Raw genomic sequence first — 27527 nt, 5'->3', positions numbered from 1 at the left:
AGAGTGAGCAAGCGAGGATGAGGGTTTTGAAGGTTGCTGCGGTGGTTGCGAGAGTGGAGGCGGAGAGGTGAGGGTTTGTGACGGGAGATGAAGGATTTTTGAGAGAGAGATGTGAGTGAAGAGGATAGGGGTTTTCTTTTCTGAGTGAATGAGAGCGTGAGTGAGGCATGTGATTGTTTGTGAGCTGAGAGTGAGAGAGTTGGAGAGTGAGTGAACAGTGGTCCGAGTGAGAGAGCGAGGATCATTTGTAGGGATTCTTTTTTTTGTTTTTTTCTTTTCTTTTTCGTACAGTAGAGGGAAAGAGGAGGTAGTGGAGCAGGGTCTTGTTGGTAGTGGGGGAGTGGATGATGAGAGACGTTGGGAGCGTGAGAAGCTAACAGTCTTTTTGTTTTTTCCTCATAGAATCCAATGTACATTATATACAATTATTATTACAAATTAATATTAAAAAAAATCTAACCATTATTTTAAAAACTAACTAACTATTTATAGACAAACTAATTACTAAACTAATTATTATATAATTAAATAATTAATATGAAAAAACTAATTAATACTTAAAAAAAACTAACTAATATTAAAACTCTAACTAATATTTAATTAAAAAACTAATATTTTTTTAAAACACTAACTAGTTATCTTAATTTAAATATCTAAAAAAAAAAAAAAAATTACCAATAGTACAAATTATTCGGAAAAATTCAATAAATCACAGTCTTTCTTCGAATCTTGACAATTCAACCGATTTTTCTGTATTCTCAAATAAATCCGTTTTGACTGACATTTTGGGTTTTATTCGTGATGCAATGTATGACATGCTATGCATATGATGCTAAATTAAAAAATGAAATTAATTCTGCGAAAATTTTAAATATGCCCGGACAAAATTGGGGTACGACAAAGGTTATGGTCATATTAGAGCTGAATGCCCTACATTCCTCAAGATGCAACAGAAAGAGCTAGCTGCCACCTGGTCTGAAGAAGACTCTGAGAGTGAATCTGAAGGAGAATCTGCTAAACATGTCACTACTCTGACCAGTGTTTGTGCCTCAGAGGATAACTCAAGCGGGGATGAGCTTACCTTGGATGAACTTGCTGCTTCATATAAAGAGTTATGTGTTAAAAGTGCAGAAGTATGTATCCAAGGAGAAAAGCAGAAGAAACTCATCAAAGAGCTAGAAGCTGAGAAACAGAATCAGCTGAAAGTCATAGATGGTCTGAATGGTGAGATTGCTTTGCTGACAGCTAAGCTAGAACAAATGACAAAATCCATCAGAATGTTGAACAAAGGAACTGACACCTTGGAAGAGATTCTAAAGGTAGGACAGAAGTCAGGAACCATGTCTGGTTTAGGCTTTGCTAAGAAGTCTCCAGCTGAACTCAAAAGATCTAAGGCTGAAGTTCAGAAATTCAAGCAGAAGTCACAACCGATGTCTCAACATCAGAGAACCAGAATGAGTAACCATCAGAAGAAGAAATTTCAGAGATGGAGATGTCATTACTGTGGTAGATTTGGTCACATAAAACCCTTCTGCTACAGGCTGCATGGTTATCCCAACCAGAATACTCAAGTCAGATCTAAGCAGAAGGCGTCTAAGCTTAATGCCCCCATTAAGAAACAAAAATGGGCTGATAATCAAACATCTCATGTCAGACCTAAGCAGCAGGAATCTAAGCTAAATCGCTCCCTTGAGAATCAACAATGTGTTGCTAAACTAGCTCACACATCTCCAAGGGCTCCTACCAGACAAGACTGGTACTTTGATAGTGGCTGCTCAAGACATATGACTGGAATGAGCAACTTATTGGTGGACCTACAACCCCATGTCACCAAATATGTGACATTTGGTGATGGAACTAAAGGAGAAATCAAGGGTGTTGGTAAGCTGGATTGCCCTAGAGTTCCAAAACTGAGTAATGTGCTGTTAGTAAGAGGACTAACTGCTAATCTCATCAGCATAAGCCAGCTATGTGACCAAGGATTCAATGTGAAATGCACTAGGGGAGGTTGTGTGGTGTTGAATGGTTGCAACCAGGAAGTAATGAGAGGAGCCAGATCCAAAGATAACTGTTATCTATGGATATCCAAAGACTCACTCTTCTCCCCCAAGTGCCCCTTAGCCAAAGGAGAGCTGGGAGTGAAGCTGGAACATGGAAGACTTGGACAACTTCATTTAAAAGGAATGAAGAAGATCATATCCAAGGAAACAATCCTAAATCTGCTTGTGAAAAGAAAGGCAGACTGTGGAAAATGTCTGATTGAAAGTTGTGAGTCATTGTCAAGTATTGGTCATCCTACAAATGGAGCAGTAGCAAGGAATAAACAGATGTGTGGACCATTGTCCATTGCAGAAGATAAGTACCTAGCTTCTAGTAGCAGGGGTTCATCACTGGTATGTATGAACCTGATGCAGACTGAGTACAATGTCACTCAGAATGTCATGACATTGAACGCTACTCAGGTTGACAAAGTTAAGGGCAAAGAGGGAATGCGCGCCTCTGAGAAATTATAGCAACTAATAATACTAGTTAGCTACTGGTTAGTAAGGCAACTTATTAAACAATTAAGAGTGCACTTTGAGTGGTCAAAAAATAATAGACATTACTCGTGCAAAAAGTGTTTACTATTCCATCGCTTCAATCCTCAGTCTTGCAGATTTTCTTCCAGAGAAACGGTTCAACTCTCCTCCGAGACGTTAATCATGTCGCACAAATCCGACTCAACCACCTACACGACCATGTCTGATTCCCCCAGCACTGAGTCTTGCAACCCTAACCGGGAGGATCCTGTTGCTGACGCTGCAACCTCGTCCCATGCAAGAAGACCTAAGGAAACGGTCTCCGAATTTTCATCAGAAATCGCTCTTGATGAACAAACAAGGGAAGGCTCGAGGTATGTGCATAACTCCATTGCAACTATTGTCACTCAGATACTATCTGGTAATCGGAATGTTCCTGGGGTTTCTGTTCCCTTGAACACTATCATACCTGATATTGTTGCATGTCAAGATAACGCTGTAGTGTTAAGAAAGAATGTCTCTGACAATGTTGAGCAACCTGAGGCTCATGAGGGGTCAAAGATTGACAAACCCTCAGCCAATGTGAGGGGTGATAAGGTCGGTGTCACTCAAGATGTCAGTGACAACCCTAATATTGACACTGTGAATCTGGAAGAGCTCTCTGACAATGAACTGTTGACCTCAGTTGTCCCTAGCTTAGCCAAAAGAGTTAGGGCTAGGAGAGAGAAGAAGACAGTGGTGCAGAGGTCCCCAACTAGGGAGGTGGATGTGACAACTTCTCCCAAGCAAAAGGTGACTCAGAGTCCCCTCAAAAGGAAAGGACATGGACCTGCAAAATCTTGGAGCAAGGAGGTGCCCAAGAAAATGAAGACCAAGGCTGTTGTGGTGGAGTCTGATTCAGATGTCCCATGTGATGTCACAACATCTCTGTCTAAGAAGAAGCCAACCACTAGCAAGCTGGCTACTAGTGTCCCAGAGGTACCTATTGACAATGTGTCATTTCATTTTGCCTCTAGTGTGAACAGGTGGAAGTATGTCTATCACAAGAGGCTGGCCTTGGAGAGGGAACTAGCTCAGAATGCCTTGGAGTGTAAGGAGATTGTGGACCTTATTAAAGAGGCAGGACTAATGAGAATTGTGACTCAACTCCCAAAGTGCTATGAGACCTTGGTGAAGGAGTTCATTGTAAATGTGTCTGAGGAATGTGCAGATGGGAAGTCCAGAGAATTCAGAAAGGTCTATGTGCGTGGCAAGTGTGTGACCTTCTCTCCCTCAGTAATCAATCTGTATTTGGGAAGAGCTGATGTAGTGCAACCAGAGCTTGAAGTGACTGACAACAGAATCTGTCAAGTCATCACTGCAAATCAAGTTCGGAAGTGGCCTCTTAAAGGGAAGCTGGTGGCCAGCCAACTCAGTGTGAAGTATTGCATGATACACAAAGTTGGAGCTGCAAACTGGGTGCCCACAAATCACAAGTCAACTGTGTCTGTGATGCTTGGAAAGTTCATCTATGCTGTTGGAACCAAGGCAAAGTTTGACTATGGTACCTACATCTTTGATCAGACCATGAAACACGCTGGGAGTTTCAGTGTGAAAGGACCTATAGCATTTCCTTCTCTCATATGTGGCATTGTGCTGAATCAATTCCCAAACATCTTGACTGACAATGACTTTGTGAAAAGAAGAGAGAGTCCATTGGCCTTCAACTACAAACTGTTTCTGGGTAAGCATGTCCCTGACATTGTCATGACATCAGGAGAAACATCCAATGTTGGCAACCAACCAGATAAAGTTGTTGTCATTGTTGTGCTCAGAGAGACTTGCAAAGAGCTGGAGGTTAGGAAGCTCACCCTGGAAAAGCTGATTTGTCAATTGGAGATGTCTGCTGAGGATACAGATGGAGCTGCAAGGCAAAGCTCAGAGGGTGAGGAGGAGACCAGTTCTGATGAGGAGGCTGATGATGAGGCTGAGGCATAAATCATTTTATGTAATTCTGTCATTTGTGTGTAATTCTGTTTATTTTATGTGGCTCTGTACCTTAAAGTGTTGCTTTGGCAACATTTTTGACAAAAAGGGGGAGTAACAGACTTTTCCCCAGGACAACAGATTGTTTTGCAGATATTCAAGACAGAGGTTGTGGTGCAATTAGAAGTTTTTATTTAACTTCTGTATGTGTGCTGGCTTGTGGAGTTTTTATTTAACTTCCAAATGTGTGAGTGTGCTGCCACTCTGAGTGTAATAGCTAGGTCAATTTCCTGCTAGATGTGAGATTTCCGCTGCTATGGACTCTGTTGTGAGACCAAAGTGTTTTAGCCAAAAATTTGCCAAAGGGGGAGTTTGTAGGTGTTTAATTGGCTGCATTGTATGGTAAAATACTAGCTGGATTCGAATGTCTTGACTGATGTCATGACATGCTGTGGAGGTGTTTGTGTGACTGCATTGTAGGTTAGAATATCTAGTTGTACTCTGATGTCTTGACTGATGTCATGACATACTTGAGTAGTTTACTGCAGGATTAGCTAATACAGGATGTATTGAATGTCAAACTGGATGTTATGACATTCATCCCTGTCAGCAGATATTGAGGAATAGAACAGTTGATGTTCTGTTAGAACTCAGTATTTATTTTCAGTCTGGTTATCAAGGAAATACCAGACCTGGCATAAGGCCTACTGTCTGAATGTCAAACTGGATGTTATGACATTCATCATTGACAGCATATACTGAACAATAGAGAGAGTGGTGTTCTGCTACACTTCAGTATGTTTCTCAGTCTGTTCTTCAAGAGGATAACAGAACTGACTTAAGGCTAAATGTGTGAATGTCAAATTGGATGCTTTGATATTTATTAATGTAAGCTGTTACTGTAGAATGGACAGACTGGTCCTGTACAGTTCAGCAAATTTGTACAGTCTGTTTTCAGGAAAAACAGACTTAGCATATGATCCTTGATGTCAAGCTGAATGTTGTGACATTCATTCCTGACAGCATATGCTAAATTGTAGGTTGTTTAGTTTTTCTGTTTCAGCATTTTTCTCAGGCTATTCTTCAGGGATTCAACAGCTGAGAGAAAATCCAGGAAACCAACAACCAAGCTACATTTAATGAACCTAACAAATAGCCTATTTGTTAGTAACCTAGATGTGGAATTTAGGGGAACTCGCGTGACCTTAAATTCAGGAGAATACAAGTACAAGGCCCAAGTGCTGCAATATAAAAGGAAGTCATTCCTTCATTCAGAACTGGGAATTTTTGAGGCGTGAAGATTTAGTGTGTCCATCATACTTCACTGCTGTATTTTTGTGAGTCTTGTATTAGACATATCTTGTAAGCCAAGCTATTATCACGTAGATGATTGCATTGGTATAGGGTGTTCATTGAGTTGTAAGTGTTGTGTCACTCTAAGCTTTTAAGCGTGAGTGTTGTGTATCTTGATTAAAGCTGTTAAGCACAATCAAGAGTTGTTTGAAGTGTGACTTCAAAATTGTCTTTAATATTGATTAAAGGTAGTAATCACTGAGGTGATTGAGGGGGAGTGAGTAGGAACTCTGATCTTAGTGTAAGATTGAAATTGCATTGGGTAGGGATTAAGTGAAGAGTTGTAAACGGGGGAGTTTAGCTTTGAATTAATACTACTAATAGTGGATTTCCTCCTTGACTTGGTAGCCCTCAGACGTAGGTCATGTTGGACTGAACTGGATAAACAATTACTTGTGTTATTTACTACACTTACTTTTAAGTTCTGCATAATTCTTGTCTGTGCAGAATTGGATGTCATAACAACCCGTGTGACATCGAAAGTCTGATAACTAGAATTTCAGATGATCCTGCTTAGCTTTAATGGAGAAAAGTAAAAGTTGATGAAGATCTTAGGCTTGAATGTACTGGAGTAGCATTTGAAAAAAAGATTGGAACAATGATGGAACATGAGTAGACACTAGTGAGAACTATGTTTTTCACTATTTTTTTAATTTCAAATCGAAGGAAAAGAAAAGGAAAATACAAGGCACAAGTACTTGAATGAAAGCGTCCGGATTTTAAAATTTGTAATTTTAATCTGTATTTTGAAATTTTGACATATTTTTAACTTTGATTTGGTCGTGATTTTAAAGTCAGGTTGTCGTGGTCCGTTGGAGTGCATTTGAATCCCAAATCCTTACATTTTCTTACTTGTATTTGACGTGCATTTTGATGCATCCGAACTTCAAAATCCAAATTTTAAAGATATTTCAAAAATTTCTTTAGAGTGGATGAATTAGATACGGATGTGGTGAACAATCCTATCAATTAGCTATTACTTTTGTTATTTATATAAATCTTTTGTTTCTTTGTATAACAAACTAGTCCGTCCAAAACCATCTAATTAATAATTAATTTAACTATATCTCCAAATCTAATACTCCTAAACCCCAACCCCCAAATCTAATACTCTTATCCATTTATTTTTTGAAATTTCCAAGTTACCCTTCACCACATCTTAGAATATTTCTTTTCCTATCTCTATACCTTTTCACAAACCCTTGAAAAAATCCAAAATATCCCTAGAGTTCGAAGATGCATTTACGGACGCATCCATTTTCCATAAAATTGAATGCAAATGAGTAAGATATCCCTACTAAACTTAATTTTTTGTCCAGAGTTGCATCTTCGAATATGTATATGATATATTTCGGAGATGTATATCTGAAAATGGCATTGATACTTCAAAACAGAAACAAAGACAGTATGAGCAAGATCTAGAAACCACACCAACTTGACATTAAATTAAAAGACTCATTACATAGATAGTCGTTAACATAAATTTAACATTACATGCCGTTACAAACGGATAGTTAAGGACGTTGCAACATATTGATAATATCTTCGACAAATTTTGCAATCTTCACATCCACTTCAATCGGACCCTTTGATGCATACGATGAAAAGTACTGCACATAACCTTTAAATTTTTATCCATCTTCAATTCAAAATTGGTGAATATATCTTCCCTTCGCTGTCAAATGAGGATGAACGATACTCGAGTCGAGTTTGACATCTCTTTGATTTTTTTAAATATCACATGAGAGTATTCAGTTTGGATATCAGATCGGCGATAGATGTGTCATCGATGACCCTAAATTGAAGTGGTGACTTCGCGTCATTGAAATACACGAATGCAAGGTGAAGATACGCATTCATTGTCTTATTTTGGTGTTGTGTAAAAATATGGAATAAGAGACCATATTTATACAAATTTTGGATCACTTTAGACTTTAGAGACCTTATCCTGTCATTAAGTTATTTTTCGGTGATGTATGTCCGAATACACCCTATTCTTTTACGAAAAAAGATTTACGGATATGCACATCCGCAAAATGTCATGTTGTATTTTTTTAATTTAGTACGGGGTGAATCTGAATATGCATATCCAGAATCACCCTTTAATCATAAACAGACCAAAAATTATGGTACGATATAAGTTGGCCCATTTCAGGATAGCGCATCTATTTTGACTCCAGTACAGGACCACAAGCACATGGAAAACTGTAAGTCTTCTTAAGTTTGTACATCCATGATTCACGACGTCTCACTCTCTACAAAAATCACCTACAATCACCCAACCATTTATTCAATGTCGAATGTGCAGATTCGACTTTGTAAGTTATTGTATGGTCGAGGTGTCTAACCTGGTCGGTCCAAGCACAAACAATCTTCACCTTCACTTGGTCCAGAATAGTATTCTCAACGTAACGAACATTTTTTTCAACTCAAAAACAAGATTAATGAAAACAATGTGGAATGAAATAAATTAACTTTACCTTAAATTCCAACTTCTTTTGCTCCCATTGATGTGACAAAACACAAGAATGATAGTTTGTAGTCGAAATGTTGATTCTGAATGAAATTTTTTTGTTGATTTTGAATTATGAAACTGTATGGAATCTAAATGAGATGATCATGCAAGGTGGTGATATATTCAATTTTCTGCTTGACTTTTCGAAGATACATCTCCGAATTTAACCCAGAAAACTGTGGAGATGTATCTTCGAATCAAGTTTTTGACAAAAATGAAGTGATTGTTTGATTTACAAAATATATAATGATTTAAAATGCGTGGAAATGCATCTTCAAACCCAGGGATAAGATGTAGGAATTTCTTTTCTCACTCTTAGGGATGTGGCTCACATCACACTGAAAACTTGAAGTTATCATCTCCTCAAATCATTTCTCTTCATCTACTTCATCCTGTCGCCGTAGTCCTCTTTATTCAGCCAAATGATCCTCTTTCCTGGTGTTAAGCTTCAAGTAAATAAGAGAAATAAAATATAGTAATTGTAAACAAATGTTCACAATTAGTATTTGTTTTAGGGGAATTCTCAAATTCTCAGTTCATCCTATGTAGTTTTCATGTATAAAACCACATTTCTATAAATATATCATCTCTAGTTAACATTTTATATTTCCTAAATCTCATTCTCCACAAGCACATAATAAGAAAACCAGAACCAAAAACACCACATTTATATAATTCACAGCCATATATAACAAACAAACAAATTTTCATTCTTTATATTGAGATTCCCAGTATAACAAGCAATACATATACACCCGCCACCTAACCAATAGCAACAAAGAAAATCAAAACCACACCTTAACAATACAAACTTGACCAAATGAAAGAATATAACATGTCCAGTGTTCACTGTCTTGGTTGCTACAACAATATGTGAACATTACAAGAGGAAGAGACATCATCAACTTAAACAGATAAACTATAAATCAATCTCCACACTAACCACAGCTACGTCCATTATAGGCCAAAACCAAAATGATATGCATAGGAATCCAAGTATGGTATATACCAAAAAAAACCACACCATTCAACAGATAACTGCATTTCAAGACAACTCAAGAAAGGTATACTTGGATGCGCATAAGCAGCATATTGTATATCTGAGTGTCTAGAACAAATCAACTTTTCTTTTCAGCATGTCTTGCTTCCATCTTGGTAACTTAGAGAATGCTTCTTTTGATATCGCAAACACAGTTTGAAACTCTTCTTCTGACAGATAAGCCTAAGCAACATCAAGTAGAGAAGAAAAGGGAAAAACATGTTAACATCGCAACATATAGCATTTAAGCAATAGTAAAATCAAGTGACATGTATCTCTCTTGATAATTTCACATGTTACAGATACTCCTCAACATATTTGATATAATCAATAGTATAAGGTAACTTCACACTTACATTAACATATTAAATAACTCAGTTACATGAAAAACATAGACTAACCTCCCTGCGTTTAAGATCAATTCCAGACAGATGACTCCCAGATTTAGCCTTTAATTGCTCATAAGTGAAGACACTTTGACTATTTTGGTTATCATTTCCATCCTCCACGTCTTCTAGTTTTGTTTCTGAACTTCCATTGCTACCAGTTTCAGGAGCAAGTTCCTCTGCCTCCTTGGTTTCTGTAACTTCTTCAGGACCTTCCAATTCAGAAGCGGCAGTTTCACTTTTAGCATCTGCAGAGAGAACTCAAACTTGTCAAATCAACAGAAATTACACGTTTGGTTTGTAGAAAAGAAAACAAGAGCAATATATCTCACCGGGAGTGTTACTTTCAACAACAGGACTACTGCTTGCCATAGGAGAACTGTCAGGTGATTGTTTCTTCTTTTCAGCAGTGAGAACGTTAGAAAGAGCAGCTACTGCAGCTGCTCTTTGTGATCCTTGACCTCTTGGAGATTTCCTAGGTGTAACAACTTTAGTTCCGGATGATGAACTGAAGGCAGAGTTTAAGGCAGCTAAAGCTTCTGCCCTTTGCCTCGGTCCTCCTTGATTTAAGCTATTCAATCTATCCTGTATCAGTAAGAGTAAAAAATATTAGAAGGAAACACCAATTTCTTTTCTTTTTTTCTCTGTTTTTAATTTTAACCAACACTTATGGTCCAATTAGATATCATAGTTATTTTAAAATCCGTGCTTCTGTAGCCTTCTAGGTTTTAACTCGGTTGTTGGGTGTGTAGGTGTTTAAAAATATCTCCCCTAAAGTCAAAAACAACAACAACAACAATTAAGCCTTATCCCACTAAGTGGGGTCGGCCACATGAATCAACTTTCGCCATAATGTTCCATCAAGGACCATGCTTCTATCCAAGTTATTAATCTCGAGATCTTTCTTAATAACTTCTTTGATTGTCTTTCTAGGTCTTCTCCTTCCTCTAATTGTTTGCCTTATCTCCAGGTCTACCCTCCTTACCCTAAAGTCAAAAACATTTATACAAATTTTTCATACATTCAAGAGTAAGTTTGGTTAACCCTTGGAACGTGTTTAAAAACAAGTTCAATATCAACACAACAAATTGTTATTGCAGAAATAGAAGGTATGTGTGTGTCATTTAAACAATAAGTGTAGTTAGTAAATTTCTCCAAAGAATAAGTGTAGTTAGTATTCATTTAAAATAGAAATGTGTGCACCATTGAAGTATATAATATTATATTTGGTTGAACGCAATGCATTAACACATGTGCCCTCTTATCAGGAGAATCTGTTGTAGGTTATATTCACCGACTTAAGAAAAGGATAGTAAGTCATCTATAAACAAGATCACATACAGTACTGGGTGCTGTCTCGGGAGATGAATTAAATGCATTATTTAAGGCAGCCAAAGCTTCTGCTCTTTGTCTTGGTCCGCCTTGACTTGATCCATTAGATTTTTCCTGTCAACAGATTCAGCAAAGCCGGGTTAAACAAATAGAACTACAAGCAAGAAACCATTTAAATAAGAAATGAGTATCATATATAGAACGGATACAAGGGTAGTGGCTCTTAAATTACACAAAAACTCTGTTTCAGTGTGAAATGGAAAAAGGACATAATTCAAAATTCTGTTTTAGTAGTCTAAAATTTTGTATCATAGTCATATTTATTGCAATTCTTATATGATCTTCACAGATGTTGATATTTTAACCGGATTTAATTAACTTCAGTCTTGACAATAACCTGAAACAAAGTCATTATAATGTAGCAGAGAAACAACTAACACAGGTTAGCAAATCATAAAATTGATTGAATGGATTAATCATCATCAAAGGAGTACATCACATCAAAACCAATGATGAGAAAAATAATAAATAAAGAGAGCATTAGTTCCTTAATGTTTCTAAAGTTTTATTCCATTTTACAACCCGATTTGAAAGTAAAATGATTCTGGTGTTGACACTAAATGTAAATAATATTAGAGCACTGTGTTTAGGAAGATCAAAAAAATTCTCAAAATTCTGTTGCAAATTATAATGCATTTATAATTTTTCCTAATGAAATGTGAAGAATTCAATATAGACGTTGAGCCCTATAAAGTATAAACCACATAAATGGTGTTCAGTTTTGGTAAACATATTGAGGGTCCTATATGTCATATTGTAATTCATGGAGCTAAAGAAGCATGACATGAATTACAATATCCACATTTTGATCTAACCAAGACATTTTTCATGATTCATGAATAGTGATACAAGTTCATCTTCTAGTGTTGATTTCAACATAAGCAAACAAAACTGTAAAATTTTATATGGTTCAACAGTCACAACTTTTCATCAAAATTACACATCATTAAGCCAGGTTTCTTATACCTCTACAGAATGACCAATCCCAAATAGCAATGCCAACTTTTTCTGGAAGGAGTTTCCTTGAACCTGCATTTTATCACAGGAAATTAATGAGTAATGAAAATGCAACATATTAGGAGCCTTTTTTGGTTTAAAGAAATATTTTTTGTTTCCGCATTTTCAATTCATGAATATGTCATCTTATTTTCAATTTGTTTCTTATAAACAAAGATTTGACCAGGAAATGGAGAAAACAATTTAGCCTTATTACATCTGATACACTTTGTATATGTAAATATACTAATAGCACTCATTGGCACTGTTTCATACATGGGAGCAATTGTTGTGTACTTAAAATCCAAGCTCCAATAATTGTTTCATACATGGGAGCAATTGTTGTGTACTTAAAATCCAAGCTCCAATAATTGTTTTTAAAGATGGAAACCATGTCATAAAACTCAATTGTTGTCATCTCTATATTTGATGACAATAAGTTTTTGCTAAATAAATCAGTTAATCGTGAATTATACCATTTTCAATCGAACATAGGCAAACAGAAAAATGTAACATAAGAAATTAGAGAAACAGAAACGGGAGCTCCTTGATGGTTTAGCACATACCGTAGATTTTGCATGATCCCAAGAAAAGTATGTTGTGAAAAAGCAAGGTTCATTCCCTTCAGTTACTTTATATAGTGGTACTTGAGGAGATAGTCCCTCCAGAGATGCAGCCTTTTCTATGTATTTCTGTTGGAAATTTTTCCAATATACATCAAGTTTTTCTTTTTCTGATTTGCTAATAAATTCTAATAAAGCACAAATATTTAGGGCAAGGATTACCAAACATTAGAGAATAGAATTACAAATAGTAACATAGAACACAATCTGAAATCTAGAAAAATGAAATATAGAAAGCAAAAGCTCTGATCTGTTGAGCATTCTTACCTGGGCGATTTCAAAAGCATTTTGCTTTTCTTTTGGGTCCACACACTGGCCAATCCAAACAAACACTTCTGCATGCGTGTCAAGTACGAGGATATCTTCTGTTAACAGATCATCCTGGCAAAAGTTGTAAAGCTCTTCTACCTGAAGAGTAAAATTGTAAAACTAGATTTAAAAGACATTAAGAAGTCAAAAGTTATTGTCACTGCTGGCAGGTTTCCTAACAATTGTGCGAAAGTTCACAGAATGAAGTTGCAGTCACAAACTCACCTGTAATTTTCCTGGAACATCCATATTGAAAAGAAATACACAGTTAATAATGGTCAAAGAACATTCAAATATCAGTAAATAAAAACACTAGTTTAGAACAATGTTTGATACAAAGAAGTAAAATTACAAGAAATGTTACCTTTATTAAATGACAAAGTGAACAAATGTGGGTCTCTAACAATGTCATTAGTGACTTTTTTGCTAGTGACACTTTGTTTTCCTCCTACAGCAGACCAGAAAGCTGAGGTTTCTGTGCCTTCTTTAGCATGCTTTAAAGCAATTCCTGGCTGCACGTGGATGTGTAACATGTTAACAAATAATATATGATGTAATAACATTGTTATTTGTGTTTTATAAAACATGCAAGCTACCCTTAAAAATTCAGCAACTTTGGCTGCAAGCTGCTGCTGTTCAATGGAAGATTGGTTGCCATGCCAAGTAAAAACTGTTGAGCCAGATTGCAGAAGAAAACACTCGGTAGAATTCAATGATGTTGCCACCTGAATAATGAAAGCATAACTTTGGTCAACTAGTAGAGAAAGAAGATCTAGCTATATAACCAAGGTGGACAAAAAGGAATAATTTTAGGGATACTTACTGCGTCAACTTGCATTGTTTTATTATTATGAGTAGATGTTCCAGAAATCCGAACAAGAGCAATACTCTCTGCTGTGTAAGTCTCATCTGGCAAACCTTTCTCCGCAATTAACTTTTTGTAACCAGAGCTCAAACCTCCCTGGAAAAAATATATCAGCTAAATTAGCGAACTTCATACAATCTTTACATGTTTGTCAAAATAACATTGGATCAGTGTCGTCAATTAAGGATAGCAAGAAAAAAATCGCCTCCAGGTGGCCCAACAGATCTTCAACAAGGCTCTGATACCATGTTAGAATTGTGGTTGGGCATAACACAACCTTATAAAACTGGCTTGTTAGGTGAGGATTGTCTCCACTTATTAACAATGACTATTTGACAATACTAAATAGTATATTGCAAAATAACAGCAATTTGTTCAAATTATGCTATGCTATAGTGCTGCTAAAGCCACTATGTGACAACACTGCACTGAGTTTTGTAAATGATACCTTGAGGACCACCATAGGTTGGAAAAGCGCGACAAACTGTGGTGATTCTTTACCATCAAATAAGCGACCCTGAAAGAAAATACAATAATTATACCCAGTTTTGAAGTTGCATCATCAATTTGAAATTCACATTATAATACCTGAACAGGTCTACCCTTTAGTGAGTTGGACATTGTAGTAGCCAACCGAGTAGCCATCTTTTGGTCCTCCTGAATAAGGAATCATAACGAAGTTAACTTGTATAGTATAGTCATAAATACATAAAAATCCCAAGCAACAGAAGTTACAAAGTTTTAATGTATTTTTATTTTTATGATGCATTACCTCAATGCTGTGTTTTCCGAACCAACAGCACAAGAAGTAGTCTTCCTTCCTCTCACCAGAGTGATAAGTGTAAAGTACTATGTAACAATCTCCACTATAAAATTTACCATTATCTTCCTTAGGTAATGGAGTCTTAGCACTTCCATTGATTATCCATACCTGAAAACATTAACAATATTAAGCATTGACTGGTATTCATTCATTTGAGCTAAAAAACTAATTATTTATTTAATTTTTTAAATAAAATCACCTCCAATTTTCCACCTGCTTCAAGCAAAGGTGGAATTTCCTCATTAATTGGAGTACTTTTTGCAGCTCCCTTAACACCCATACCTTGTTGCTTCAGCAAAGCTGGCAATACAGAAAGAAAAATATTAAACTTTGTCAGAAAACTTAATTGACAAAAAGCCTAGCCAAATTACACTCTGAGTTTTTTTTTTAAAAGGTACTATACAGCTGCGACATCAAAGTTTTTGATGTCTTCGCGGCCACGATTGAGGCAATAGTAGCCACATTGATGTGATTTGCTGTAAGACCGTGACAGTAACTAAGACCCCAATCAAAAACCATTACAAGTCAGAAGAATCGGTGTCCACCTGCAACTTTTCCTCTTCCTTCCTCGGCACCAGCAGTGGTAGCAGATCCTGATGGCCAAGAATCAAAGTTGGATTTAAATGAATGTGTCTCATAACCTTGAATAACCCTTGTTATCCTTGTAGCTTTTGGCCTTTTTTGACTTGTAACAAAGTCCTGAAAAAATAATAAAATTAATGCCGACGCTTTTAATCATTCATAATAAGAAAAATATGGATTCTGTAATGGAATTACCTCAGCAGCTTGACAAGCAGCTTTTCTTTCATCAACTTGTGTTACTCGGCCAACCCAGACAAACACCTCAGCACCACAGTCCAATAAATAGCATTTGTTGTTCTCCAACAGTGACTTAGAGAGTTCACCTTCCACAGACTTGGCCTCACCATCAGCAATACTGTAAACACATTCGCATAATCATGATTCATATGCTCATGATCAAGAAACATAAAAGGCATAGCGCACACATCATAAGACAATAAAAATTAAAAACTACACTTCAAAAAAGTTTATTATACCTCTCAAAGTATTAAGCAGGAAAAAAAAGTCAAACAAGAAAAACATCTTCACCTTCAACGGAATGAGAAGAATTCAAAAACCCTAAGTCATGATTAATCAAAATCTACTTGTGTATCAACAATGTAACACTGAAAGGTGTCTCCAGTGTCCAACACGTGTTGAACTTAAATACCGACACAACATCGACACATGTTGTTAATCGACACACCATCGGCACATGTGATTACATTCCATTTTTTCTGAACAATTACTGGTGTTCATCAGTGTACACGGAAAAATGATTCACAAATAGAGCACAATACCTAAATGCATTGTAATAAACTCAGGCCAGGACCAGTTGAACCGGAAACAGAAATTCTAGCCAAATGCTCAGACCTCCAGCTCAGACTAGTCAAACTGGAAACTCGACACTTAACCAGTTCGTATGAACTACTTTCCCGACGAGGTGTCTTTGAACCGGTGAAACCCAGTCAGGCTGGTGGTTTATTTAAGAAATTGGAGTCTACTTGAGCACCTTCATTCAAATAAAAGAAATAGGGTGGAGCATCAAAGGCTTGCTGATCTTGTCTTTGGTCATTGCAACTTGAGGTTAAAGCAAATGTATTGTTATGTTTATTTTTCATTGACTATTTAACTTTCTGGTATTGATATATGAGCAAATTAATAAACTTAGGAATCACTTGAGGCATCTAGATTATGACCCTATTAATTTGAAGCACTCGATAACCATTCTAATTGAGTATGGAGGAGTTGCCGTCATTCTTAAGTTAACTAATCAGAAGTTGAAATCATTGCATAGTGGCCTTGCAAATATGACCACCCAGCTAATTTCAGACAATATTGATATGTTTCCATTACAATTTGATTATAATTTAATTGTTTCAGATTTGTCATCACTAAATATTAATTACTAATAACTTAAAGTTTATAATGATGTTATAGTAGATCAATTAAATTTGATGATGATGATGATCACATGACAATGCCAAGGGAAATGTGAATCAAAATGAAAGCAATGTTGGGGAAGCATATGATTTCATTGATAAAGAACAAGTGCCTGAATTGAACACAAATTTTGTCTACTTGGACATAAATAAATTATGGATTATTGTGGCTTTTTAGTTTTTGACAGAGTTGTTTAGTTATTTGTTAGATTCTGTTGTGATTAAATTATTATGAAACCAGTGTTGTTCGATTACATTATTAACTTAATTATTTGTGAGCTTTGATTATGTGAAAAGATGATTGGATATTTGTTTAAGTATTAGTGCCATAGTCATGGTTTAATTTTGGGATTTTTTAAGGAATGACATGTGTTAAAATCATATTCATGAATTTACTGTTGGGATTAGAAACATATATTAGGATTAGAAAATTATATCAATTAGCATTGTATTTATTTGATATGCTGTTATAAGTAGAGGTTAGTTGTGGTCTGGTTTACACAAAAATCACAAATCCGACCTGCTATTATTAGAGCTGGTTTTAATTATGTTAACAGTGGGGTTCTTTGAAGCTATTGTGATGGAAAGCTGCTGCTACTGGTCACCAGCAAAAAAAGCTTCCCAGCAGGTTTCCATGTTATTCAAGTTCTTCAACATCTCTCTCTCTCTCTCTCTCTCTCTCTCTCTCGTGACCTTTCCTATTCTATCTCCTGTTTTCATCTCTACAGATCACAACCGCCACCTATTGCTGTTATACGCGTGGCTGCCGCTGAATAATATTTTGGCGACTTTTTCTGGCAACCACCACCATCAAGAGTGGAATCACTTATGTGTCCAACCTAGAAGTTTTAGCTTCGGAGGATCTTTCATACCTGCACACATGCCATGTGAGTCGCTATGTTTCCTATCACCACTGATGCTATCAACCCACTTAGAGGCATCTCTTGCATTATCCTGCACATTTTCTCTCTCCTCTACGAGGATCTGTCCTCATTAGGTTATATTATGACTCTTTTACTCTCTTTTTTCCAATCCACCGTAATTAAGATCTTTGACCCCTAGTAGGTGCCCCAAGGTATCATACAGCTTAGCTCTTCGGGCCAGCTATTGGACTAATATTCTAGTTGGCAGCTGAAAACATGTTTTTTTTACCAGAGTTAGTCTCTACCTCCCAAATAGACGACTCCAAAACTCAAACTAGAGTTTATTTTTTTTTCCGGGGGAGAGTCAGGTAACAGGTTACCTACTATCTCAACAACATCTTGGTTATTATGACCTCATATTAACTTTTCTTAATTATTTCTGTCTATTGGTGCATCCGTCTTGCCAACTATCTCAACAACATCTTCATTATTATGATCTCATATTAAATGTTCTTAATTGGTCTACAATTCTGTCTGATGTATGCAGTCATCTTGCTTCTCCTTCCGTTTGGCGTGTTTCTCTCCGACTCTAGCTGTTATTCTACCAATCACGCCTTCTCCACTGAGGCCCATTCACAACAATCACCACGGCCACCTTGGGAATCCTCTCATCTTTGCTACAGCCACCTTAGGCCAAGCTGCAACTTTACAGCCGCAGCTTCCCAGTTCGCCACAATGAAATTGATATATTGTGAATTTTTTAATAGAGACCAAACCATGGTTCAACTAGTGCCCCACTCGTTCAGCCATTAACCCGACGATTCTATGTCTTGACCAAGTCAATGACTGGTCTGAATACAATAGTGTTGCCCAAATGTACATTCTCAAAGCAAACATTCACATTCTAAAGGCAAAAATAAATCAAATTTGAAGTAATGTAAGAAAAAGGAGAAAAGGGAGGATATGCATAAAATTTACATAGTAAAGAAATACATTCATATGGTCAGTATTGACCTAACAAACTATTAATAGCTGACAAATTCCTCTTCTATTGATTTATCTTAGAGTTAGATTATCTTTTCCAAACAAGTAATCTGGAAGAGAAGTGCACTAGGAAGGGAGTGACCAGGATGAAATCAATATACCTGTAAAGTTGAGCAGGAATGGTCTCTGGAACAATATCATCTTCGCTGATGACCTTCTTCCCAATGGGAGCAAAACCACCAAAGAGGACCCAAAATTCACCTGAGTCTGACTCGGTATCCAACTTTCCATCATCTGCAACGTGGAATACATTTTATCATTACAAAGAAATCAAAATACATATTTGAAGAACAGTCACACAAAATTATATAATAGGATTTTCAGTTACTGATAAGAAAACATGTGTCTCATGTCCTTACCAACAATTGCAACACTGGATGTCCCTTCATGATACTTTTCCTTCAATAGCTGAATAACTTCCAAAGCCTTTGCTCTTTCCTGAATATTGGAATTTGCACCATTGAATTGATAAATCTTCTCCTTAGTGTCTAAGATGAATACATCATCATGATTCAACGAAGACCGTGCAAAAGGGATCTGCACAAGGAATATGTAAAGTCACATTTGTAGTCAATGAATGTGCACTGATTTCGTGAAGTTCATGAAAATAGAGAACACCGTGCCTGTTTTATTCTGACAACTCTTTTTCCTTTGCATACATACAAACGTGTTTCAAACTCCTCTTCTTCTGGTGTTCTGAAGCCAGATGCAACACCTCCTTCTAATGGTATAATACAAGGCTTAAAGTATGACAAAAACTTGTCAGACTCATGCCCTTGGATTTCCCTGTGCTGCACTGCACGTCCTCCAAGGGATGCATCAAGTTCAACAGTTTTAATGGCTGCAGTTCCAGCTTCATCCTACAAGGAAAATTGCACCCGCCATCAATAGGGATTATTTTAAAAGGTTCAAGATTTTAGTCAATTCCTCAATTTGAAGGGGGGAAAGATGAATAAAACAAGAGTCAAGTTGAGATAGGGAAGGTCGAAGACCAAACTAACCTGACTTGTATCCTTTCCGATCCAGAAGTGAATATCAAACAAATAATTGCCTCCTTTGCCTTGTGCTGTCTGCACATGAAATTAATTAAAACTTGTTCATCATAAAGTTGAAGCTGCTTTGTCTATTATGCTGGTTATTTGCTTTGATCTATAGCCTAAACAGAACAAAGATTAACTGGTTCCAGAAATGTTTAGCCTCTAGTGTCTTCAAATAGTAACAAAGTTTAGTAATGTATAAACAAATGCTATGTAATATTGGATACAGTGCGCACCTGCAAGATAATGTAAGAATCTCCCATGTAGAATTTTCCATAATCAGATTTTGGCAATGGAACTGGCTGAAAATTCTCAATCCTCCATATTTCAGTCCCTCTACAAAGAAGTTAAGTCTAAAACCCTTCAAGTCGATAGCACATCAAGCATACAACAATGTAACTAGGAATAATAATGCTTATCGCTGAATATCATCTGTACCATTTTTACTTGATCTCCCTGGAAAAATTTTAATAAATAAATTTTAATTTTCACAGATTATTTTATAAATCACCCTTGTATTAAGGATACACTTTTTGGCCTACTCCTTGGAATGCTGGTTCCAACCCTTTTGTAGCGCTAGACATGGCTTAAACTTCCTTCTAAAATACTGTTTTTTCAGCAAAAAGCGTCGAGAAATTCCAAAGTAATCCACTGCATGAGATGAAACAGAGTTAAGAATGTCTTAGCAAGAGAAAATCATGCATCACTTTGTAGATGAAAATAATTGCATATTCTCTGACTCCACCATATGACGTGTCAAGCTTGGAGAACAGTACAGCAGCAACAAACTCCGTATGCAAAACATGAACAATCAGCATAAAGATAAAGAAAAATATTTTTGTTCTCTAGGAGTAGATGACAATCACAAAAAGTGGAAAGATTTATCATGGCTCCGGACAGAATAATCATCTCTTCAGTGCACACATTTACTTATTTCCGGGAATATTGGTGGAAACTGTTTTTAGCCCTATCAAATGAAAATGGCAGTCTTATTATACTTTCAATTTTATGATGTCTTGTTGGTTTAAAAATATTGCATGATAACTAACTTCAGGACTACTACTGTATCAGGCTTTATGCTCCATTCTATTTGGCATCATGATCTCAATCGGGAACCCACTCTCCTAAAAGCTCACACAGAAGCCCTTTGTGTTTGAAACAAACAAATCCTTTTACACCCTCCAAAACTTTTACAAGCAAAATATGCCATCAAACTTTGAAAACTTTTGGTATCTTCTACACCCTCCAAAACTTTTCTCTTCAATTACAATACTGATGTGTCTCCTTACTCAAATTCATTCCGTAGTCACAAGCCATATCATGATTAACAATACCTACCTGACTCTCAAATACCAGAAGGACGGTTTTATGTTTTTTATCCTATATTCATTCTCTTTCTGCTACATTTACTATATATGTATAAAAATATTACACAGTTACGAGATTTTTAGTTTACATACTGACAGTACTTCTTCTAGTGATGATATTCATCCTCTTCGTATGCGTACAACATCTGGTATCTCAAACTTATATTCAAGTAGACCTTGTAATTTCTAACATGGACAAGCAACTCTTAGTCTTCAGCGAACTACATCTCTTTTCTCCTTTTCAGAACTAAAACGTACACATTACTTTACAACCATCCATCATCCATATGAAATTTCAAATTCCCTAGTTCTCTGATTACAAGGAGATCGCTAATTGGGAAAAGCATATCCAAGTTTCTGCATATAAATTGCTGAAAATAGCTCATCGTATAGTTACTCATCCAATCCTAGCTCCACCGTATAATAATTTGTTCTAAATCTAAGCCTGATGGATTCAACATCCCAAAATTCTAGTTAACTTTTATAAAGCTATCTAAGAGTTAAAAAAAACAAATATCTATAATTATGATGGTAATGTAATGCTTGATAAGAACTACTCCTTTAGTAGTACCCTTGATCTGAGCTACCAATGAAATACTAAGGTGAAGAATTTCAAACAACACAGGCGATCAACTTGATTTGTTGCTTCATAGTTGGATACTAAGATCTACCTGCCTTTGATCCTTTAGCCATTTCTCTCTCGAATTACAATAATGACAATTGATCAAAGCTTGGTTAATCAAAAATAAATTGCAAATCGTAACAAATGCATAAAGTAATGAAATCACAAAACTAGTTAATATAAGAATCAGATAAAATAGATCAATAAGCATCATAGTAATCACAAAACGAAAAGAAAAACCCCTAAAAGTTACCACAATCAAAGGCAACTCAGATCAATAATCGCAATACGGATCAGAAAAACGAGAGCTAGAGATCAGAGATTAAAGGTAAGGGAAGAAAAAGGGATAGAATGATCGGAGAGAGATGGAGATACCTGAGATCTCAGGGTGTGATGATGATGATGGTGTGTGTGAGAGAGAGAGAGAGAGAGAGAAAAAGAAGAAAGAGATTATGGGAGGACAAGTTGAAGAGCTGGCAATAAAGAGAGAGAAGTTGAAGAAAAAAAGTGAATTATTGATTGCTGTTTTCGTGAGTGTGTTTTTTCCTCTCTCTCCAACTTTTTAGCCTTTTGAGATTTGCGATTTCAGAGAGTTGCAGAGACAAAGGTATGAATGAATTATGACGAAGATGAAAATGAAAACCGCCAACAAAGATAAAGATGCTGAAATAACAATACAATAGAGAAAAAAGAAAAATAAATTGATAAAATAAAATGAAAAGAATATAAAGGGAAAGAAAGCGACGAGCACGAGGTTTATTTTACTAATTTGTATTAATATTTTTATTAAATAATAATAATAATAAAGAATGAAGAAAAGTCGTTATTTTAAGGTAAATAAGATCCGCGCACAATGCAACCGTCCATTTTGGGGTTCTCTTTGCTTATAAGTGAAGGATATTCTGTTTTGGATTTGGTTTACCGTTTTTCACCATGGGAAGGGTATTTTGTTTACACTTAATATTTGTTCAATTTCACTCTTTTTTTGTGGGGATTTTCGTAACACCGATTTAAATGGGAAGGATATCTTGTTTCTTCAATAATTTTAAGTTAGGCTTAACCAACATTGTGTCTCCTAGTTGCCAAATATCATGTTGTTGAAGTTAGGAATTCAATTCCAATTGCTTACGCTAGATTTTGATGGTCCTCACATATATGTAATGATTCCTCACTAAATCGACAAAAATAAGTAGGAGTACTTCAATAGATAGACTCTACGTTAAATTCAAGTTAGAATAAGCTTTGTAAGTCTATTTAATTAAAAAAATAATATGATGTCTCGTTAAAGAAAATTTGATAACTATTTAAATAAATATCAATAATATCTAGAGAGAGAAATTTAATTGAAATACACTAATCGTGTAAAGGGATTTAACACCCGTCAGTTAATCCTAGATGTTGGATATTAAAATAAATTTAATTTTTATTTTAAAATTTTATAAAGTAATACAAACGGATGATGGTGATGAATCGATAGTGGTGGAAATTTTTTTACACTGACAGTGTATAGTAACTAATATATATATATATATATATATATATATATATATATATATATATATATATATATATATATATATATATATATATATATATATATATATATATATATTATTTCTTATTACTATTATAATTACATTTGTATTTTGAATTAAATTATAATTTTCAATATTTTCAATATTTTCAATTATTTAAACTTATTAATATATTTTATTATTTTGTATTTAAATATGTTATTATATACTAAAATTAAAATATGATATTTATATATGTGTATTTTACAAAATATTAAGTTAAATATTAAAATAAAACTTGGCTATTTTTCAGAACAGGTAGAAATAAGATTAAAATTGTTTATGGACAATAAAGTTAAATGTTCTTTTATAAAAAAATCCAAATAAATAATTTCATAAAGCTTATATTTACACAGACTGAAGTTAATCAATTCAAACAAGATGAAAAGATCTTATTGTTGATCTTTTACTTGTTAGTTGATTTAAATAAGTCTAATTACTTATTTAAATACATTGAAATGAAATATATAAATTTTAAGTTGGTTAATAAGTATTAAATTTTCAAAAAGAAACAAATATATTGGTATGGAAAACACATTTCATAATAGTTGATAAATGGATTCTATCACGGTTGATCAACCGTTCTGAAATAGGGTGTGATTATAAGTATGTTATTTTTCACCACTGACGTATGATTGTTGTGATAAATCATGTAGCGCGCTACATATAATAACTGTTGTAATGATCAACTGTTGTGCAATATATAAAAGTCATGAATTCGATTCCCAATGATTGTATGGTATATAATATTTAGCGTATGACTTATCACAACGATCATTGTAAATAACTTTGGTGAAATACTTTGTTATTTTATTTTAATTTAATTTTTCATATATTACAAACTTGTATTTTTTTACCTCTATTTTATACGTTTTACATCAAAGCTAAAAATATTATTTGTAAACATATATGTATACACCATTGTCATATATTACAAACATTAAATTAAGCCAAAGTCATACATTAGCATAATTTTCAAGTAGCGCATTGAAAATAAACGCACAATGTTTACGGATGTCTTTTAAGTCATCAGGGGAGAAATGTGGCATGTCGTTAAACGTCTACATAAAAAAGTGGAAAAAAATTGAATATCACATGATTTGAAATATTATAGCAAACTTAATTATTAATATGTTATTGTACATCCCCAAATTACTCGAAGTCGATGTTGTAGAAGGTCAAGTATGAAGAGGCAAGTAAGTCGGGTAATCATGACCATAGACAAGTTAGAATGCAGTTAGGGCTCACTTAGATGCAAGGTCAGCACGATGGAATCCACCATGTGATAACTCGAAGGGAAGAACAAGCTGGACCCGACTTTAGTGCTAGGAAACCATAGGTACGATCATAAGGAACGGTTACGAACTTCCTTCATGATTACGTGGGGGTTACAAAAGTTAATGGGCAATGCCTTACTTGGAAATTATAGTAGGCAGTGTGTAGCACCTCAAATTTGCACCTACCTCTTGTACATACATTCTCATATTAGGTCATAACATTTAACATAGTCCACTGCATAGCATTGCATTGTCCTTTGCCCCAAGTGCAAGATCATCAGTCAGATTAGGTCAAACTGGTCAGGAGATCAGTCAGTCAAGCAAGCAAGTACAATTTCCAAGGAGGCAAGGCCCTAGGGTTGGTCCAACATGTTCATTTGATCTAGGGGTCCTTTGGAAGTGATTTGGTCAAGGTTTGATTGCTCAGAAGTCATCAGTCAGTGTGCAGTCTACCAGAAACCCTAGAAAGTCAACTGTTGGTCAACTGTGCATTTAATCAGTGATTTGATGGTGGGAATTGGTTTGAGAGGGTTCAATCATGTCCATATAAGTCTCATATAACATGTCAAGCATCATCATTGAAGAATTTGAAGTCAAACAAGAAATTTCCAGAAATAGAAAGTTGACCTGTAATTGGAATTTGCCAAAAATGGAAAGTCTTGATCCTCAAACTTACATCATGATACAAGCTTCAAATGAATTTTTACCCAACATGAAAGTTGAAGATCTTGTTCTCCCATTTCCAAAAAGTCCAAGAACACTCAATTCCCATGTATGGTTGGCAAGTTTTGATCAAATCATTTTCAGAAATTTTTGAACTTCAAAAGGCCATATCTCTCAAACCATTTGGCCAAATTGGGTGGGGTTTTTTGCTACAAGTCACATTTGATGCCCTCTTTCCAAATATGTCATCACCATTTACCAAAAGTTCACCAATCAAAATGGCACTTTTTGAAGTGACTTAATTTATTTCAAGTGAAGTAAAAAATTGACTTTTCAAAATAACCCTTTCCAACATATTTTGCCAATTGAGAATGATCACAAATCATATTTTGGACATGTTAGAAGCCCAATTCGTGTACTTTCATACACCCTTTGTGAAATGGCATGGTTTTAGCAAAAATGGTCCAAATATGTCATTATGCAAATTGTGATTACATTCCAATTAGCCACACTTAACCAACCTTAAACAGCATACATATATTGCATTTTCACTCTGAAAAAGCCCTAGCAGCCACAAGATTCGAAACTGAAAACCTCTTTCTCTCAAAAATTCATTTTCCTTCATTTGAACTTTCTGTCAAAAAGCTTCAAGAACTTGAGCTGGAGTTTAGTGCCTTCATCACTCATCACCATTTTGAGATCACTGCAAGTGGTATTCTTCAACTGTAAAGCCTTGCCTTCCACTGTTTCATCAAGAACACATCAATGGCAGTTCAAGTTCTGAGCCATTCCAAGCATTGCTGAGCTAGAATCTTTCAACCATTCTTCATTTGGGAGCTTGAGGAGTAACTGTTCTGAGCTTACACGACCAAACAACCCTTGAATCCCAACTGTTCTTTAACATTGGTAAGATTTCGAACCTGGCCATTTGCAAAATCTTGACATGTTTTAGAAAGGTCTTTGTATGCTGAGTTCAATGGTAGTCGTGGTTTTGAAAATGGTTAAGTAATTAAGAAGATATGTTGATTTGAAACTTGGTGTTCATATATGTTTCTACTTGATTCTTCCATGATAAGTTGAGTTAATGAAAATGGAGTTTAGATTATGCATGTGTGATGTTTGCTGGTCCTATTGGTATGTTTAATTTCATTTTCTGGGCAAGTTGAATTTTCACGAGTTAGATGAAGAAGATGATGATACTGTTCCATAAACCCTAATATTCATGTTGCCAATTCCCAGAATTATTTTCACGTGATTTGCATGCTGTGGTACTGTGCCATTGCCATTAGCCAATCAGGACATTTCATTCTTATTACTCATGCGCAGCGTTTCACTAGTGTTTTCAGATATTTACAATAATGCCACGCCTTGTTTAATTAAATGGTTTAATTCATATTATTTCTCAATAATTATTTCATTTGTTACACAAACTTCCAAAAATCATATCACATCCAATTTTAATCCAAAATTCATGAGACTTTTTGCAAATTGTTCATATGGATCTCTAGTTTTTTATCATGTATTTTCCAGATTTTTTTTTATGAGTGGATTTTTAATGATGCTAGGGTTTGTGACATGTGTCCATTTTTTGTACCCTTTGCCAAAACATTTGTGAAATAATGATGCTTTATCCATTGGCTCTGAAATTTTTTGTGCTTAAACTAGGCACATTCATGGTGATTTTGGTTCAGAGTTTGTGAATTTACCATTTCTGGTTTGAGAGTTATGATTTTTTGAATTAGGGTGTGACAATTTGTGTCACACCATTGATGTGCAACTTCATGATTTTCTTTACCATGCTTCTTGACCTCAAATTGCTTTGAATTTTTGCATGATTGAACTTATGTATGTCTAGTTTACATGTGATTTTTTTTGGATTTGTTTGTGGCATTTCCTAATTGTTTGAGATTTTCTCCCCTGTTTGACCAAAATGTTGACTTTTGGAACACATGATGCCATTTGTTTTGTGAAATTCTCATACTTTATTGGATGGACATGAAATTTTACATGTGATTAGTAGACATCTTAAGGTTTATCATGGTGTTAATCCCATTCATTTATCATTTGTTATCACTGGTTTATGATTTTTTCAAGTTGATGCATGTTTGGTTGACTTCTTTGAGCATGCTTAAACTTGCCTTGCCTTTCTGATTTTCATTTCCCTACTTCCCATGATCCAATTGAGCTGAAATTTGGTGTGCTTACCATGCTATGGATTATGTTTGATCATGATTTTATTGATGATTTTTGGAACTGTTTATGATTAATTTTGAATTGAGTCTTGCTGTTGAC

General features: G+C 35.3%; 1 protein-coding gene across 2 annotated transcripts; it reads right to left on the bottom strand.

The window, feature by feature from the left end:
- Positions 1 to 9041: 9041 nt before the first annotated feature.
- Positions 9042 to 22412, bottom strand: LOC127126333 (villin-3). 2 transcript variants are annotated; one of them, XM_051055245.1, is made up of 24 exons: positions 21975 to 22412; positions 20261 to 20383; positions 19969 to 20068; positions 19697 to 19765; positions 19319 to 19555; positions 19055 to 19232; positions 18797 to 18929; positions 15563 to 15722; positions 15331 to 15484; positions 14985 to 15085; positions 14735 to 14893; positions 14551 to 14619; positions 14411 to 14479; positions 13921 to 14058; positions 13694 to 13822; positions 13462 to 13609; positions 13323 to 13333; positions 13056 to 13196; positions 12732 to 12857; positions 12136 to 12198; positions 11119 to 11223; positions 10110 to 10362; positions 9793 to 10025; positions 9042 to 9574 (listed from the first exon to the last, which is right to left on the bottom strand). In XM_051055245.1, exons 2-24 carry the CDS (start codon positions 20314 to 20316, stop codon positions 9461 to 9463), a joined length of 2946 nt encoding a protein of 981 aa, XP_050911202.1. In that variant the 5' UTR covers positions 20317 to 20383; positions 21975 to 22412; the 3' UTR covers positions 9042 to 9460. The 2 variants fall into 2 exon arrangements, with proteins under 2 accessions (XP_050911202.1, XP_050911201.1); XM_051055244.1 differs by having other exon boundaries at positions 22097 to 22412.
- Between the last annotated feature and the right edge of the window lie 5115 nt (positions 22413 to 27527).

Source organism: Lathyrus oleraceus, chromosome 3 (assembly GCF_024323335.1).
Source record: "Lathyrus oleraceus cultivar Zhongwan6 chromosome 3, CAAS_Psat_ZW6_1.0, whole genome shotgun sequence".
NCBI classification, from domain to species: Eukaryota; Viridiplantae; Streptophyta; class Magnoliopsida; order Fabales; family Fabaceae; genus Lathyrus; species Lathyrus oleraceus.
The sequence above is the reverse complement of the archived record's forward strand: the minus strand, read 5'-3'. Positions and strand labels throughout refer to the sequence as shown.